The sequence below is a fragment of the Oryx dammah genome, unplaced genomic scaffold (assembly GCF_014754425.2).
Source record: "Oryx dammah isolate SB20612 unplaced genomic scaffold, SCBI_Odam_1.1 HiC_scaffold_26, whole genome shotgun sequence".
In the NCBI taxonomy this organism is placed as follows: Eukaryota; Metazoa; Chordata; class Mammalia; order Artiodactyla; family Bovidae; genus Oryx; species Oryx dammah.
In genome coordinates this window covers 88,353,702-88,373,014 of record NW_024070210.1, presented here as the reverse complement: position 1 = coordinate 88,373,014, position 19,313 = coordinate 88,353,702, and the positions used below count along the sequence as shown (strand labels likewise).

The window sequence follows — 19,313 nt, the reverse complement described above, 5'->3', positions numbered from 1 at the left end:
ATTATTTGTTTTTTTTTTCAGTATTTTTTACAACTATTATTTCTAATACTAAAAAATAATACTGTAGTGCAGACAACTGCTTGGGAGATCGCATAACAAAAAATTTTTTTTCTTTTCTAGTTTTCTTCTTCAGATTAGCTGTAGTAAAATTTGTTTTGGTTGTACAAGAACAGTATTGTGTTTATTTAACATTTGTTTAAATTTGGGTTGGCCAAAAAGTTCGTTCAAGTTTTTCCATACAAGCATACAAAAACCTGAACAAACTTTTTGGTCAACTCAACACTTAAGACAATCCTATGTGATAGATATTAATCCTTTTTTTTTTTTTTTTTTTACTTAAACAGTATGTAATTTTATTTTCTCTTAGAATAAGCACATTTAAGTGCTGAACATTTTTCATAAAATTTTAAGTCATTATCCAAAATGACTCATTCTCTGTATAAAAACTGTTATTAACATTCAACAATTTCTCTTCTTAATGCTCACTGGATACATGGTGTCCTTTTGCTTCCCTGCCTGCAGCTGAAACAAAAGCAGTTAGACCAAGTTCCCTCTGAATTCATTTGTTTTTTGAGAGAATGAATGAATGAGAACAGAACATATAGGAGTTAACTTTGCAAAGTTAAAGCTGGCTTTAATCTCTATTCTACTAATGGCACTACAGGCAAAATACAAGGTATAATATCTTTTATCTTGGTTGACATATTAAAATGAGTTGGTCACTTTAAAAATGATCTGAAGTATTGTCTTAGGGACCTGTTTTGAAAATACATCTCATTTATTTTATACTGCTTCATAAACGGAAAATCACTTTTTTTCTTTTTTTAAAAAAGGGAATGATTTTTTAAAAACATGGAAACTAAGGAATACATGGAAAACAAAAAGAATTCACATGATAGTAGTACTCTGGGTGATGAACAGCACTGTGCAATGACGCCAAGAAGCAGCGCCTGGGTCTGGCAGACAAAGACCCAGGGATCCCCACCCTATGAACACGTGCCAAAATGTGATATTCAATGCTTCACAATGGAAAAAACCCACAGCTCATACAAAAGGATTTTCATAAAACTCTCACAAATGTTAAACAGTATTTAAAAAATACAAAAGAGGATGCACAGATTTTCTCTGCATGCACAGGCAGTGCTTGGTGGGAACAAATTCAGGCAGGCACAGTGGAGATAGGACAAGAAGTGTCTCAAAAAGGAGTTAAGAAGCTGTACCTAAGCAGCCATAATTTTTTAACTTAAAAAAGTTAAGGATTTAAAAATATCAGCATGTACATACATCAACCATTACACATTCAGTCCATAAATGCCTTCAGATCATTCACTCCTCAGATTATCTGTCCTGGTAAATAGTTTTTTGCAAAAATCCAGGAATTCATAGGTAAGTTGTCTCTAGTCCAAGCAAATGTCCTAAACTTTAAACAGAGTTAAATTTAAAGAGCAATGTTTTCAATTTAAAAACAAAGTAGTACAAAAGGGCTAACAAAACCCTAACAGTGCAAATCATCAGCAGAGAAAGTCTGTTGCAACTTCTTTTACAAGCTTTATAACACATGAAACAGGTAAAAAAAACCTTAGCCTTAGATTACAATACAATCATTTCCAAATCTGATTTTTTTAGTACAAAATTACATAAATCAGGTCTTCTGTGGATCATATACAATCATAAAGGCTAAATTCAAATTCTATATTTTACAAACAAGTCTGAAAAAGGAGGGAGTAAAGTATGGAAGAATGATCTCTGTATGTTATTACTGGCCTCAAAAAAGTAGTGCTACAGATTTCTGTGCAAAGAGAATATGCTGTTCAGTTTCCTATTTCAAGGCACGAAAATATTATATTGGATAGAAGAAACAGGAAAATTATTTGCAACAAATTAAAGATAGGTGCAAACACACCAATCCCTGTCTAACAGTATATAAAGCATACTGGGCTCAGAATTTGTTTGCTAGCACCTGGCTTTCATACTATATCCTTATCAAATGATCAGATTGAAAACTCAAATCATCATTAAGAAAAAACAAACAAATAAACAAATCTTAGTGGCCATACCTCACTCCCCTATATTCAGAATTTTTACAAGTTTATGAGTAAAACTGAGGTCATCCTCTGAAGGTACTTGACTACCTCCTGCCAGGAAGGTGAATGCCATTAACCTGGGGCAGGAAAGGCAGTAAGAGCTCCAGTTGTGCAAAAAGTGAGAAGTGGTCAGAGGCGATGAGTGGGTGTGGGCAGCCGCTGATATTGTTCTCAACTAGCCAATGGTGGTCCAGAGGTCCCAGGATGCCTAAAGTGTTCAGCTGAGGTTTAGAATAGATGTAGTCAATTATACCCTTAAAATCAAATGTGTAATTGGTGTAAGGCATCAGGCCACTCTCATAGGCACTCTTTAACTTGAAGCCATGAGTGATCCTTCCATTGGTTGTCCCATTTTTCCCATTACAGCTGAAGTTCGTAAGACTTTCATTGTATCTCAGTTCCTTAAAGTCTTTATGATTTGTTTCTACTTCACCAGTGCTCAAATATTCTACAACACCAGAGTCCGGCAAAGAATTAAGATCTGCACATAGCACTAGTGGAATAGTTCCAAATTCTCCTAATACACTGGACTGGAGACTTCTCGAGGCTTTATCAATAATATTCTTCACTTCTGAGAGGAACATCATCGTTTGAACCAACTTCACATCGGAGTATTCAGGGTCCCAATGCATATGAGCATTAGCCACGAGAATAAGCTGCTTTTCTGTTCCAAGATGTGGCTTTCCAGATGATACTTCAATCAGTTCCTTTCGAAGCTCTAGCAGTACAGCAACTCCTATGTTATCTTTCGTCATGACTCTGTTCAGCATGGCTTCAGACCCTTCTGAATTTGCCATTGCTAGTTGATTAAATTCAACAGTGTGTTTCTGAACCAAAGTAAATTTTTCTGTTTTAAAGAATATTGCACAGCCATCAACATGTTTTCTTTCTTGTTCTGACATTGTCCTAGCTCTAGATTTAGGACTAAATAATCCATTATAGCCACGTTCTTTCAGTTCTACCAGAAAAAAACTGTAATACTGTTCTGTTTCAACTTCCTGAAGACTTATGATATCAGCATTGCAACTCAAGATTTCTTGAATAATGGCCTTTTTCCTGTAGTCCCAATTTAGTGCCCATGATGGACAGTAGCCATATAACTGCCGGGTCGCATATTTATCACAAAGAACATTATAGCACATGACAGAAAACAAGGCAGCTGGCCGCGTTCTGTCTGGTTCTTGTAACATAATCCAAGAGCTTGGACGTGGCTGATCTGTTGAAACTGCCAAATTATTAAGCAAATAGTTCAGTAGCCTTCTTGTTCCATCTGGCTCCAGATAGAGGTTCAATATGTCCTGGGTAAGTGGATTTCCTTTCAGGCCTAAAGTCTGCAACTGAAACAGTTTTCCCAGCTCCAAAGGTAGAACTGGTAACAGGTGGTTATTTAAATGGAGTTCCCTGAGTGATACCATGTTTCCGAGTTCCGCCGGTAAACTTCGGATTTTATTAGAGGACAGGTCCAGATACACCAGACTGTGAAGCTTGGCAATGTCTGAAGGAATGCGGGACAGGGAATTGTCACTTAGATACAAAGCTGTCAAGTGAGTTAGTGACCACAAAGATGAGCTTAAGCTTCTTACTTTTCCACTTATTTCAAGCTCCACCCAATGAGATTTCTTTCCATTTGCTGCTTCCTCGGAGGACATAATTGTGTACATCCTCCGAGGGTCAGGGGGCTCATATTTTTCTTTGGGCATGCCTCTTGGGGTGCGCCGCCTTCCTCCGCCGCTGCCGCCGCCTCCTCCCTGTGAGTGCAGCGGGGTCTGACCTGTGGAACCACCATACCAGTCCCGCCCGCAGCTGCAGCGCCGCCGTCGCCGCTCCTCTGCCGCCTCAGCCGCCGCTCTTTGTCCCCCCTCCGAGATCCACCGCGTCAGCCGCCCGCTTCAGCCTCCTCGACGGGCCGCCACTACGCCCTCTCGGCCTCTCGGCCTCTCGGCCTCCGGCTTCTCCCTTTTCGCTGCACCCACCGCTGCCTTCGCGTCCGCGCAGCCGACGTCGCCGCCACCGACGCCGCCGCCTCCGCCTCCTCCTCCTCCGCGTCCCCCTTGTTTTCATTGAAAGCAAACAAGCATCATCTAATCCTTTTTTGATAGATGAGGAAACAGACTCACAGGGTAAGTCAGTCAGCCATGGAGTTGATACCAGAGCCTAGGTTTCTGACTCCAAGACCGCCTCTTTATCTACTGCCCTGTGTCTAGATTAGTCATTTCTTCCAATGCTGTGCTGTGCTTAGTCCCTCAGTTGTGTCCGATTCTCTGCAACCCCGTGGACTGTAGCCCACCAGGCTCCTCTGTTCTCGGGGATTCCCCAGGCAAGAAGACTGGAGTGGGTAGCCTATGCCTTCTCCAGGGGGATGTTTCCAACCCAGGAATCGAACCAGGGTCTCCTGCATTGCAGGCGGATTCTCTACCAGCTGAGCTACCAGCTGTGCCTAAGCTGCTTGGTGCTCAGTCTTTACTGCCTATTTCTTTTACCACATCATTTAAGTAAAGCATTTAAGGTGTATAAACAAAAAAGAAACAAAAAAAGTCAATCAGTGATATAATAGACTTAATGTCAATATATCTTAAATCTGAACTGAATGGGCTCAGGAAGCAGAGACCAAGACCAGCCGTGATTTAGTAAAGTGAAAGCAGCAGCTGCTGAGAGCGGGAACAAACTACTGGTTTTTGTTATTTGTGTTCCTCATCCACCATTCCTAAAGAATCTGACCATTCTGAAGGAAAGTCATTTAAAGTTAGCTTTAGGAAGAAGTAATATCTGGCATCTTTACTTTGAAAGTAAGATCATGATCAACTGATTTGTTATCTGCAAATAAAAACAAAATTAACGGGACAAAAAGTTAAAACAGTACTTCCAATTATTTTTTTCTCTTTAGTGGAACCATCACTGATTCACTTATTTATTCACCAAAATTTGCATGCCAGTTGTATCTAGCCTCTAATTTTGAATTAAGAAAGCATTTCCTTTCAGAAACTATGACTTCATACTTACCAAGGTAATAGATCCTGTCCGAATGAGGCCCATCTGGGTCATTCCTCTTCACAAACATAAAATCATGTGGTGCCTTAGCCATCATGTAGCCATGGTATTTTCTGGTATCAGCAAGCAGCTTTTTAAGCTGACTCCAGGAATATCGCTCAACATAAAATGGCTCCAATTTAGGCCGATCCTGTGATTCAATATTCTCCTCACACTCTGCAGTTTCAAAGATCTCAACACCCAGCTGTTCTGTTTCCATCGCTGCTGCCATGTTGCATTTTCCTAAAATAAATAAATAAGCAAGCCACATGAAGTTCACAGATCTGTCCTCTCTTACACTAATCAGAATGACAGCCTGATTAGGGTCCCCCCCCCCCAAAAAAAAGGGGAAAAATGCTTTTCAGTACAGTTGCAATGAAACTTAGTAAGAAAAGCAATAGCTCCTCCTTCTCTGTGTTCAGTTTGAAACTGAGATTTAAAAAAAAAAAATTGAGGTCATGTCTATTTCACAGTGACTATAAATCTCTTTGGGAACTTTTATAAAAGGCTCTCCTTAGGTATCTCTTGCCAAAATTCCTTCTTCTTTCCCACACTGGAAGGAAACAGGCCATATGCCAGTTGGCTGCTATGTTCCTTCAAAGAGCATGTCAATAGTGAAGCTAAATGTGCCAAGAGAGTTAAGTGTTTTTGCACTTTAAAAAAGTAATACATTTGATAAATTATGGACTTCTTCAGCTAACAGAAATAATCACAACCAATTAGAACACTAATAAAATTGTTGCAAAAAACATACTTGTAATAATCATCCTGGAGCATATACCCAAGATAATACAAATACTGTTTCCTTTTAAATAGGAACTCCAAACACCAAAAGACCTAACTAGTTGGTACGTTTTTCTTGATCTTTTGCACTTGCCTAGAGATATCCATCCCTTGTGTACCTTTATACTTTTATTACAGATTACACAACTTTTACTCTCATGATTAAATGAGAAAAAAAGTGGCTTTAGTTGTAATTTATGCTGAAAACATTTAATGTTTGTATTATCAATATTTTGACAAAAGTCTGAACCCAATTTACCAGTTCAACCCCAAAACAATATTAACATTTCATCTACTAATGATGTTTCTTTCATTTTACAAATCCAGAAGATGATTTTTTCCTCTATCTAGTTCAATATTTAAATATAACAGGTGCAAAGTATCAGAATAAATAACAAGAAGTGTTATTATAAGCCACTGTAAGATATTCTGACACGCATTATTTATAACACTACCAAAAAGGAGCAACATAAGAATTTGGGGCAACCTGCTCTTTTGGAAATAATAAATGCCAAAAACATGAGGACCTGGGAGATAAACTACACTGCATTTGTGTAACCAATTCACATACTTATTAACCACTTCTACAGCAAAAATCAATACACAGCTGTAAATTTAACATGTCTTTTTTAAGGTTTAATTTCACATGTTAACAGGAGCTTGTGGTAAAAAACTACCAACCACGGAGAAAAAGACTAGCAAGTGTAGGCTGTGAATTACTCCATCAGGCACGCTGCGTGATGAAATAAACAAAACTGAATGGCTAGGATACTGTGCCTTTTTTCAAGTTATAGTGAATTACACTGTCATTTTCCATATAATAGTAGCAAGAGCGGTCAGAAAACCTATTTCCAGAGTTTTATAGGTATACAACTTGGAACATTATTACAACTGGGCATTTACCTCCAATGATTAAAATCCACACAGCTCAACAGAAAAGTCATTCAGCTCAACTGATACTCAGTACACTGATGTCAAGGAGCTGTATATGACAGTAGTGGTTGTTTGCACATCTAAAAGCTGGTGGAGGTCTGTTTTCTATCAAATATGTAAATGGATCTAGTTTGATTCCTAAGAGAGTGAGGGACAGGTTAAACAAGGAGATATACAAACCGGGCTCATTCCTGTCCACTCCTTGTGTTAAATCTGGAACTTCATCTCCAAATCACTGCTTGAAACGAGAGAGCATGGGGATGGAACAGGGAAGCTTAGCAGACAGACTTCCCAAGCTCACTGCCCAGCTTCTTGAGCTACTGACATCTCTTGCATGTAAAACTTGCTTACCTGGCACTTAAGCATAACTATCAGATATTCCTAAATTGTACTAGATGCCCACACTCACCATTTCTCTTTCTCCACACTCTCTCTCACACACACATTCTACAGTTTAAATGACACTACTACTCTGTATTTTATGGTAAATGTATATTTTGCATTTCCTTGCATAAATCTGATATTACATAATTTTAGTAATATACACAAATGTGTAACTAATTTCCATATTTCCATAGCACCTTAGATATACAGCATCAAAACACATGACCCGAGTTTTCTAATTTCAACAACTAGAAAACAGGCCAGTACACATCCTCAGTGCCGTGCACTGATTTCACTGCCCCGCCTACCTCTTCACCTGAGGCCCTTCCCTGGTGCCTACCTGATTGTATTTTCATCTGTTCAGATCTCTTCCACATTCAAAGAGATCTTTTTCAAGTGACTTGACTTCAAGCATAGATCCCTCTGCTCATCCTGCTCTCTTCTCACAGGAGTCTTTCCTTTTCTCACCATCCAATCCTGCTCACCAGGATAATGAAATAAGATATAAGCCTGTTGATCATTATTAAAATGGATATGTGCCCCCAAAATATTAAACCTAAAGTTTCAATTAGTACTTAGAACTGATACATATTCTTTTTGATATAATATACAACGCCTGGATTATTTTGTATCTGCATTTTCTGAAAATTATAAAATGATTTTATTTCAGCAATGTACAGCTGAATTTACTCCAAAGACTATCTGCACAGTAGTTTAGTCCTGACATTTGGATACATATTAAAAGGTAAATTATAGAAATTCTTTTAAAAGTATAAAAGGAATACAGATGCGAGATTACTCAGTGGCTATTACAAATTCTCAAAATGATAGATAATGGGTAATAAAATTTATTTCTCTGTGCCTGGTCCTGTTTTTCTTCTTCTACATAATAATCAATTTGTATTATTTTACAGAATTCATATTTAGCAGATTGGAGACAGAACAGATTCAGTATAATAACCAGTAAGAACTATTAATACAAAACAGGCCACTTCCGTGGAAAGAGAACATGCTGTTAACATCAAGATTTTCACAAGATAAAGAATGTACTATCCATTTTCAGTGCACTCCATTTTTGCTTCTTTCCTTTCCATGTATACTTCGAAAATATTGATAACTGAATTAGGTAACTTCTCTGTCTGAAAAACGGAAGTGTTAAATTTGTTGAAATTCTGGCTTAGTAAAAGAAAAAAAGCAGAGTCTGCGATTACACCCGTTATTTGGTTATCGGTTTTAATCAGAGGCTTTCATAGCCCTGACAGGTGATGGAGAGACATGCGGGTCACTGGCAAATGGAGGGGAAAAAGTGAAATTGTGCTAACACGGTCAACAACAGGACTAAGTGGTCAAGACACCTTCTCATGCACTAAAACTCTCATTCAGAGTATGTCGGGTTAGAAAACATGACTCTTGAATCTGGACCCACTCAAATATCATTCCTTAATTTTTAATCCAGGCGCCAGTTTGTCCACTTAAACAGCCCAAGCCTCACTGAAGCCTAGTTATTTCACTCGCCAGGATCCACACAGCTAGTTGAGAGGTTTATTACCACAAAGTGGGCAAAGACCTTGGGAGCTAGAATGAAGAAGAGCCGAAGTGTAGCAGAGAATATTAAGGGGACTTGGGAAGGTGCCAAGACTTAAGAAGAAAAATGTGTGAGAGGACAGGTTTGAAATAGGAAAGGAAAGAACCTATCCTGCCCTGGTGGGTGAAATAGAATGAGAAGGGGCCAGTGGACAAGGAGGGAAGGAATCGACCTAGAAATGGGGCAGTAGAAAGAACGCCAGCTAGGAAACCAGAAAATCTCAGTCCGAATCCGGTCTGCCACAGTCGGACTTCAGGCAAATCCCTTTGCCTCTGTGGACTTCCGCTTCTCATCTGTAAGCCTGGACAACACCCGGCTCCCAACCCCAGCAAGGCTCAATTAAGATAACGGACGTGGAAGTCCGGCGGCCAGCACCCAGCGCTCAGGGGGCGCCCAGTGAACGTTGGCTGACTCGGAATCTGAGAGCCTCGGCTTCCTGTTCCGGCAACTGGGGCTCTACCACCGGCTGTGGCCCGCGCAGGGCGGCGCGCCGGGTAAACCGCAGAGCTAGCTAACGGGGAGAACGCGCCGGGCAGCTCCTCCGAGAGGCGGAGAGGCCCGAGTGGGCAGGGGCGCAGGCCTCGCGGGCGAAGGGGAAGGAGAGAGGGCGGATACTGCACCTTCCCCCCTCCCCGGCCCCGCCCGGACCGTCCTGACGCGCGCTAAGAAGCGGGCCTGCGCCGCTTCATGCCGCGCCGCCTCCACTCCAGACCCGGCTGCAGCGGCTTCCTTGGCGACGGCGCCGGCGGTAACCGAAGGGGTGAACACGGCACTTAAAGACGGCGGCGGCGGCGGCTCCGGCACTTCCGGTTTCTTGCGCGTTGCCCTCCGACCGGGGACGGCGCAACGGGGCCAAGAAGGGCGCCGCTCTCTGTTAGACGGGGTTCGCTTTCGACAGTGCCGTCTAGTGGCCAGAGGGGCGAACGAGGAGCGGGAAAGAAACTGCGCGAGAGTGGGGGACAGAACAAATCCAGAAAACGGCAGTAACTTGCTGGAAATTACAGGAAGAATTGTGGCACGTCTTCTTCTTCTTCTTCTTTTTTTCCTTCGACAAATACATATTGAGTGCCTCTTATGTGCGAGGCGGAATTGTAGACTCTGAGATTAGAACAGGGGCCAAGTCAGGCAAAAATCCCTGTCCCTTCATAGAAGAGACATGGAGAGGGAAGGGACCTCCGCCTGGGGATTTCTAGGTGTCTCATTGTTGTGGTGCGAAGAACTCTGACAGGACGTCCAAGTTGGCTCAGATGGTAAAGAATCGGCCTGCAGTATGAGAGACCTGGGTTCGATCTGGAGAAGGAAATGGCAACTCACTCTGGTATTCTTGCCTGGAGAGTTCCATGGACACAGGAGCCCCGTGGGCTACATACAGCCCATGGCATCGCAAAGAGTCGACAGGACTGTGCAACTAACAAAGAAATCTGAACTTGGAGTCAGAAAGCTTGGCTTTGGTACTAATTAATGACCTTCAGCGGGTTAGTCTTCTTGAGCCTTGGTTTCTTGATCTGTGAGAGTGATATACTAACGTCCCTTAGTTACAATTAAGGAAAACCATGTGTCATGCAGATAAATAAAGATGAAGAAACGGGGGCTCAGCGCAAGTAAGTGAGTGATCTTGCTTTTAGCAGAACCAGAGGCAGGTCTCTTGACGGGTAATTTATTTTCTATTCTGCACTACACATTGGCTGAGAGAAAGAGGAAGGAGGAGCCTTGGGAGATGACTAGGAAGGTGCTAGGTGTAGAATGAAACAGTGGACCAGCTGGGCCTTCCCTATTTTCTATTATTGCAAGGAGCCATTTGTCAGAAGTGTCATGAGGGTTTATTTATTTATGTAATTATTCACCCTGAACCTAAATGTGTCTTCACTCAGAATTTTTTTTTCAGTTGTTCCCCTGAAAGAATAGTCATTTTTTCACTGGGACTCCTCTATGAATTTTGTGCAAAAAACTAAAACAAACACAGAACACCTGAAAGGACTTTGAATGCACATGCTAACAAAATAAAACATCTTCATTTCATTAGTGAGAAAGCTGGCTTTAAACTAAACATTTAAATAACTAAGATATCATGGCATCCAGTCCCATCACTTCATGGTAAATAGATGGGGGAAAAATGGAAACTGACACTTTATTTTGGGGGGCTCCAAAATCACTTCGGACAGTGACTGCAACCATGAAATTAAAAGATGCTTGCTCCTTGGAAGAAAAGCTACGATGAACCTAGACAGCATATTGAAAAGCAGAGACATCACAAAGGTCCATATAGTCAAAGCTATAGTTTTTGCAGTAGTCATGGGATGTGAGAATTGGACCATAAAGAAGACTGAGCGCCAAAGAATTGATGCTTTTAAACTGTGGTCCTGGGGAAGACTCTAGAGAGTTCCTTGGACAGCAAAGAGATCAAACCAGTCAATCCTAAAGGAAATCAACCCTGAATATTCACTGGAAGGACTGATGCTGAAGCTCCAGTCCTTTGGCCACCTGCTGCGAAGAGCCTACTCAATGGAAAAGACCCTGATGCTGGGGAACACTGAGGTCAGGAGGAGAGAAAGGGGCGACAGAGGATGAGATGGTTGGATGGCATCATCAACGCAATGGACATGAGTTTGAGCAAATTCCAGAAGATCGTGAAGGACAGGGAAGCTGCCTGCAGTCCATGAGGTCACAAAGAGTCAGACATGACTGAGCGACTGAACAACAACAAAAATGTTTACTGAATCTCTGCTGTGTGCCTGCCACTGTTCCAAGCACTGGGGCTATAATAGTAAACAAGGTAGGCAAGATCCCTGACTTTGTGCAGTTTACATTCAAATAAGAGGAAAGAGACCTCCTCAAAAGCAAACAAAAACTATATAATTTTATTGATGACAAAATACAAGCTCCAATAGATAACCAACAAGGACCTACTGTGTAGTACAGGGAATTCTGCTTAATACTCTTTAATAACCTATATGGGAAAATGACTTGAAAAGGAATAGAAACATGTATGTGTATAACTGAATCACTTTGCTATAGAACTGAAAGTAACACAACGTTGTTAATCAACTATATCAATATACAGTAAAATAAAATAAAAAATTAACAGTAAAGCTCAGGGGAAAAGAAAAACACCAACCCCCTCAAAACAAACAAACGCACTCCAGAGAGGTAAAAGATTTTCTGAAGTCATGTGGCTAATGACGGACTGAACTAGATTTGAATTCAGATTTCTTGTTTTCAGTCTTATTTTCTCTTTCTATGGCAGGGTTAAGGCTCCCCGGATGGCTCAGTGGGTAAAGAATCTGCCTGCAGTTCAGGAGACATAGGAGACAGGGTTCAATCCCTGGGTCAGGAAGACCCTGGGAGCAAGAAATAGCAACCCATTCCAGTATTCTTGCCTGGAAAATTCCATGGACAGAGAAGCCTAGTGGGGTACAGTCCAAACGGCTGCAAAGAGTTGGACACGACTGAGCGACTAAGCACACGTACACGTGGCAGGCTTAAAAAGCCTCTAACCGTGAGAAAGTGGTGGGCGAACATGTCCTCCATGAACCCTGGCCTCCTTGTATGTAACTACAAAGGCCTCCCTCCCAGGTAAAAGGGTCAAACCGATACTTACCTGAGTTGTAGCAGAATGCTTTGTGACTTTTCTGAAACTGGAGAGGACTAGAAGCCTCTGAACACCTTGTACCCCTGCAGGTCTGATGAGTGGGAGACTTTCTGCCCCATCCCCCGCTACCCCCCATAACAGAGCTGAGAATATAAAAGCCTCTTAGCTGCAGCCTAGAACTGGCTCCTCAGCAGGTAGTTATCCCAGAACTTACATTGTAGTCACCTGGCCCCTTTTGCTTCAGGAGTGTCTTTTTTCATATGTGGGATAAGGATCACTGGCAGCTGGCACCTTGATACATTCTTCCCTTTGTGGTATATGTAAATAATGAACTGTCTGAGGCTAAACTGGCTCCTTGCTTTTATTTTGACCATGCCATGTGGCATGTAGGATCTTAGTTTCCTGGCCAGGAATTGAACCCACACCCCCCCCCCTTAGTTGGAAGGGTGGACTCTTAACCATTGGAGTGCCAGGGAAGTCCCTAAACTGGCTCCTTGTATATTTACTGGCTGAATCAGTCAGGTCTGGGCCTTGCCAAACTTGTATATGTGTGCTTGACAAAACCTACTTAACTGTATCATATTAGGCTACACTCTAGGAACTTCTCAGGAAAAGGCAAGTTATCTAGCACACATGGTCTGAATAAATAGCATGGTGGTGATGATACAAATCCACCCTTGCTGATCAAAACAAATCAAAAAGCATCATAAAACAATCATATTCTGACATAATGGACAGCAGGCAGGTAAATGTGAGTGAAAGCTAGAGTGGTAAGGCCAAGTGAGAACCCTTTCCAGGGAAACTTGGCTGCGACTTAAAAAAAAAAAATTTTTTTTTTTTAATTGACGTTTGGCTACATCAGCTATCAGTTGGTTAGGTAATAGCTGCAGCCTGGAGGATCTTTTTTTTTTTTCCCCTTGTGGCCTGTAGCCTTTCTAGTTGTGGTTCAGGAGCACAGGGGTTCAGTAGCCCCTCTTGCCTCTTTTATAGGATCTTAGTCCCAGAACAGGGATAGAACCTGTGTCCCCTGCATTGGAAAGTGGATTCTTAACCATGGAACCACTAGGGAAGTCTCTGGACTGCATCATGAAATCCATGCCTGTTTGAGGTAATCAGGTCCTCATACAATTCTGGGCTTCCCAGGTGGCTCAGTGGTGAAGAATCTGCCGGCAATGCAGGAGACAAGGGTTCGATTCCTGGAAGAACCCTGAAGTAGGTAACAAACTATTTCCCCTGAAGTAGGTTCTTCCCTGGGTCAGGAAGAACCCCTGAAATAGCAGCCCACTCCAGTATTCTTGCCTGGAGAATTCCAGGGACAGAGAAACCTGGCAGGCTGCAGTCCAGGGAGGTCACAAAGAGTCAGACACGACTGAGCACGCCAGCAGTTCTGACCTCATTTTTAGCAAACCTGACACCTTTTCACACTGGGCCTCGTCAGAGACCAACCTGTCTCCCAGTCCTTCTGCATCTACCAGTCCATGATCTTCAGGCAGTGGTACTTTTGCTCAGGGACTCATGGGTCAGAGCCTGGATTTCTGGAGTCAGGCACTCCTGGGTTCCCATCCTGGCTCCTATCCTTACTAACAGATTAATATCAGGCCTCTCTTTTTATTTCTCTCATCTGAAACATTCTCCTCCCTCTTATACTAGAAATTTTTAAATAAAGTTTTAAAGTATAAAAGAGATAGAGAAAGCTTCTGACATAGACATCAGAAGGGGGCAGAAAGAGTGCCTAAAATTTTTTATTTAGTCTGAATATTACTCCAAATATTTTCTGTCTTGAATGTTCAACTGAGGTTAAAAGAGAAGAATCTGATGTCTTTGTTTTCTAATCCCAAAGTTATAACTCCCAGAAAACAATGGTTGCCTCATGCTAGCTCCCTCTGTTGGGAAGGATCAAGGGTTAAAAAGGAAGAAAACAAAAACACAAGTTACTCCCTAGTATCTTACAGCTATACAAAGTTGTAATCAAAATTTTTGTATCTTTTATCATAAATATTTTCAATACTGCTAGTTTCTTATTATTTTGCACAGCTGTATAGTTTTTCTACTGAATTGTCATACCACAATTCATTTGGTCATTCTTAAGTCCCAATGTTTTTCTGTGTAACACTGTAAACATCTTCATATATACATCTTTCTTCCTTGAAATTATTGTGTTAGAATAAAATCTCCAAAGGGGAATTACAAAGCCAACCAGCATAAACATCTCCATTTTTCTTGCTACCTCTTGCAAAACTGCTTTTCAAATTGATGCCATGAATTCACACTGCCCTTAGCTACAGTCAGCTTGAGTGTGCCAATTTCACTAAAACTTTTCTAGCACTGGGCATTATCATCAACATGTACATTTTAAGCATTTACTTTCTAAAACATTGTACTAGATGCTATAGGATACCAAAAGGAGACAATCTGTGTTGCAGGGAGGTTTACAACTTAGTTCAGGGGTTCCCCAACCTCTGGACCATGGACTGGTACCTCCTGTCAGATCAGCAGCATTAGATTAGAAATAAAGTGTACAATAAATGTAATGTGATTGAATCATCCCCAAACCATCTGCCCTGTCTATGGAAAAACTGTCTTCCATGAAATCCATCCCTGGTACCAAAAAGGCTGGGGACCTCTGATTTAGTTGAGGAAACAGATCACAAGCATGTAATAGCAGTTGACTACATCATATCCTATGGGTTAGAGTTTGTTTTTCCACTTCCTCTATATTTTGCACCTTTTTGGAGACAGTACAAACGAAGCTGCCATAACAAAAAGGAGCCTTTTCAGTTAATTTTCTTTTCATATTTAGTTTTTTGAACAAAAGTGTATATAGTAAAAATATTCTCCTGTGCTGGTCTTTCAGTCACTGTTTCCCTTTGCACATATACTTTCTATGTAATATTTTAGTGTGTGGGTATTAGTCACTACATCAGGTAAGACTCTTTTTTGTGACCCCATGGACTGTAGCCCACCAGGCTCCTCTATCCATGAGATTTCCCAGGCAAGGATACTGGGGCGGGTTGCCATTTTCTTCCCCAGGGGATCTTCCTGACCCAGGGAGTAATCTCGGGTCTCTTGCATTGCAGGCAGATTCTTTACCACTGGGTCACCTGGGAAGCCCATTTTATGATATTGACTTGGCCAAAAATTCTTTTGTAACAGCTTACAAAAAAGCCAGAACAAACTTTTTGGCCAACACAATATATGAATTTATTGTTGTTCAGTCGCAAGTTATGTCCGACTCTTTGCAACCCCATGGACTGCAGCACGCCAGGCCTCCCTGTCCCTCACCATCTCTTGGAGTTTGCCAATGTTTGCCCATAAACAAATGCCTATATGTAAATGTAGTATTCTTCTCTCCACTCCACTATTTTTCCATAAATGGTAGCACACCAGCTGTCTTCCTGGCAACCATATGGGCAGCCCAGAAAGCCAAGACTTATCAGGTAGGTCAAATTGAACAAGGTGGAAAGGCCACTCCCCACACTCAAGGAAAGGGGCATCTCTGCACAGTCGTCCGAACTGGGGATTGACAGGTTGAGGGGACGGTTTTTACAGCAACGATTGGCTGCAATGCTCACAACCCTCTTGGCATAGTTAAGAGGGTACAGGGATATGAACTGGGTGGGCACAGATTCCCCAGCAGATGCCTGGGCTGATCTCTCAGTCTCTCTCCACTCTCAACTTTGTGCCATCTAGACAGAGTAACTTGATTTCGGTTAAGGATATCTGGTTGGGTGATCCTGGGTGAGACACAGCACAGGCAAATTCAATAGTTCATTTTCCAAAGTTTCTTATAGATATAAAAAGCTTCTGTAAAATGCTGGACATGGAGAATGTGTATGATGACTTGCCAAAGGCAGGAGTACAGATTTATGTACTGAGCATGTGCTTCAGCCCCAGGAGAAGGAAAAGGCAGCCCACTCCAGTATTCTGCCTTGGGAATCCCATGGACAGAGGAGCCTGGCAGGCTACAGTCCATGGAGTCACAAGAGTCGGACACGACTTAGCAACTACACCACCACCACCACGGGCTTCAGCCACAGAAAGCACTCAGCAAATGCTTCCGGTGGCCAGAGGAGGGAGGGGTGACTCTGGGCCAAAGAGGGCTGGGGAGGCTCACCTGGAAGGTAGAATACAAAGACAGTGCTTCATTTGCATTTTCATTTGACTGGTATCAAAAAACCCTCAGCCCTTCCTAATTCAGCTTGGCAGGGCTACTTCTGCTCTGCCTTTTTACCCCCTCTGCTATCTTTTATAATTTACCTGGATGCTACTCTTTCCCTTCCCCATTTCTATTTTTTTTTTAACTGCATTTCCCATGGAGAGAGAGGCCCACAATAGCGGTCCTCACAGGAAACTTTAGGAATAGCTGAGAAGAATATTGGAGGGCACTCTCTCATTTGATAGATAGGGAAGCTCAGGCCCAGAGAAGTCATCCAATGGGTTAGTGGTGGTGGAACCAGTCTGGACAAGTCCCCTTCCTCTGGACTTTTCTTATGGAGCATCTGAGGCAAAACGTCAACATTCAGCCTCCTTGCTTACCAAGAGCCTTGAATTCAATTCACTTTGGATAGAGGTCAGTTGATAAACCTCAGGGTTCAGATATGCTGGACTAAAATTATTTTTATTATACAGCCTCCAGGATGACCAGGGCTTTCCTGGTAGCAGAGCTGGTAAAGAACCCGCCTGCAAAGCAGGAGACTTCAGTTCAATTCCTGGGTCGGGAAGATCCAGTGAAGAAGGGAACGGTTACTCACTCCCGTATTCTGACCTGGAGAATTTCATGGACTGTACAGTCCATGGGTTTGAACAGAGTTGGACACGACTGAGTGACTTTCACTATCACAATCAGGATGACTAAAATTTAAAAGACTGAAAGTACCAAGGAAATAGAGCAACTAGAAAAAGCAAGAGAGTTCCAGAAAAACATCTACTTCTGCTTTATTGACTATGCCAAAGCCTTTGACTCTGTGGATCACAACAAACTGTGGAAAATTCTTCAAGAGATGGGAATACTAGACCACCTTACCTGCCTCCTGAGAAATCTGTATGCAGGTCAGGAAGCAACAGTTAGAACTGGACATGAAACAAAAGACTGGTTCTAAATTGGGAAAGGAGTACGTCAAGGTTGTATATTGTCACCCTGCCTATTTAACTTATATGCAGAGTACATCATGTGAAATGCTGGGCTGGAGGAAGCACAAGCTGGAATCAAGACTGCCGGGAGAAATATCAATAACCTCAGATATGCAGATGACACCACCTTTATAGCAGAAAGTGAAGAAGAACTAAAGAGCCTCTTGATGGAAGTGAAAGAGGAGAGTGAAAAAGCTGGCTTAAAACTCAACATTCAAAAAATTAAGATCATGGCATCCAGTCCCATCACTTCATGGCAAATAGATGGGGAAACAGTGGAAACAGTGAGAGACTTTATTTTCTTGGGCTGCATAATCACTACAGATGGTGACTGCAGCCAGGAAATTAAAAGACACTTGCTCCTTGGAAGAAAAGCTATGACCAACATAGACAGCATATTAAAAAGCAGAGACATTACTTTGCCGACAAAGGCCCATCTAGTCAAAGCTATGGGTTTTCCAGTGGTCATGTATGGATGTGACAGTTGGACCGTAAAGAAAGCTGAGTGCCGAAAAATTGATGCTTTTGAACTGTGGAGTTGGAGAAGACTTGAGAGTCCCTTGGACTGCAACAGATCAAACCAGTGAATCCTAAAAGAAATCAGTCCTGATATTCATTGGAAGGACTGATGCTGATGCTGAAGCTCCAATACTTTGGCCACCTGATCTGAAGAACTAACTCACTGGAAAAGACCCTGATGCAGGGAAAGATTGAAGACAGGAGGAGAAGGGGACGACAGAGGATGAGATGGTTGGATGGCATCACCGACTCAGTGGACATGAGTTTGCGCAAGCTCCGGGAGTTAGTGATGGATAGGGAAGCCTGGCGTGATGAGGTCCATGGCGTCACAGAGAGTTGGACATGACTGAGCGAATGAACTGACTGAATGACTGAGAGCAACTAGAACTTTCAAACGTTGCTTGTGTGAGTGTAAATTGATCAAAACTCTTTGTAAAACTGCCTAATAGTATCTACAAAAGCTCAACATACATAGTCTGCTGCTGGTGCTAAGTCGCTTCAGTTGTGTCCGACTCTGTGTGACCCCACAGACGGCAGCCCACCAGGCTCCCCCATCCTTGGGATTCTCCAGGCAAGAACACTGGAATGGGTTGCCATTTCCTTCTCCAATGCATAAAAGTGAAAAGTGAAAGTGAAGTCGCTTAGTCGTGTCTGACTCTTAGTGACCCCATGGACTGCGGGCCACCAGGCTCCTCCATCCATGGGATTTTCCAGGCAAGAGTGCTGGAGTGGGGTGCCATAGTCTATGACCTAGCAATTCCATTTCCAGGTATTTACCCAAGACAACTGAGTAGTATATCCACAAAAAGCAAGTACATAAATATTCATGGCTAAAAATGGAAAACAATGCAATGTCCATCATCAGGAGAATGGACAATTTGTGAAAACTTTATACAGTGAAATGCTATACAAAGACCAAAAAAGTATGAACTGTTGATTCGTACAACACAGATAAATTTCAAGTACATTACATTGAATGAAAGAAACCAGACACAAAGTGTACATATGTCAATCCTATTTACATGAGATTCAAGAATAGACAAAAACTACTCTACAGTGATCAAAGTCATGATAGTAATTATTGGGGTGTAAGGAAGGGTAGGCAAATGTATATTGACATGAAAGAACATGTAGAATGATAGAAATGTTCCAGATCTTGATCTGGATAGTAATTAATTATGCAGGTATAAACATGCAAAAATTCAGCTGAAGTCGAATATTTAAAATTTGCCTGGTTCCTATACCTCAGTTTTTAAAATGTGCCCTATATTGTGTCTAC

General features: G+C 41.9%; 2 protein-coding genes across 3 annotated transcripts in view; both read right to left on the bottom strand.

The window, feature by feature from the left end:
• Positions 1-9,616, bottom strand: part of DPP8 (dipeptidyl peptidase 8) — a 57,380-nt gene extending 47,764 nt beyond the window's left edge. Inside the window, exons 1-3 of one of the 2 annotated variants that reach the window (XM_040225844.1) lie at positions 9,417-9,616; positions 7,552-7,688; positions 5,085-5,354 (exon numbers count right to left, since the gene is read on the bottom strand). In XM_040225844.1, the coding sequence (XP_040081778.1) occupies positions 5,085-5,354; positions 7,552-7,588 (307 nt within the window). In that variant the 5' untranslated portion in view covers positions 7,589-7,688; positions 9,417-9,616. Of the gene's footprint in view, positions 1-5,084; positions 5,355-7,551; positions 9,389-9,416 lie in introns of those variants that run through there. The other variant, XR_005718584.1, reaches the window with a different exon arrangement.
• LOC120852541 (CCR4-NOT transcription complex subunit 6) lies at positions 108-3,927 on the bottom strand. Its single transcript, XM_040225845.1, has one exon. The coding sequence runs from the start codon at positions 3,782-3,784 to the stop codon at positions 2,129-2,131; it is 1,656 nt and encodes a 551-aa protein (XP_040081779.1). The 5' UTR covers positions 3,785-3,927; the 3' UTR covers positions 108-2,128.
• Positions 9,617-19,313: the final 9,697 nt, after the last annotated feature.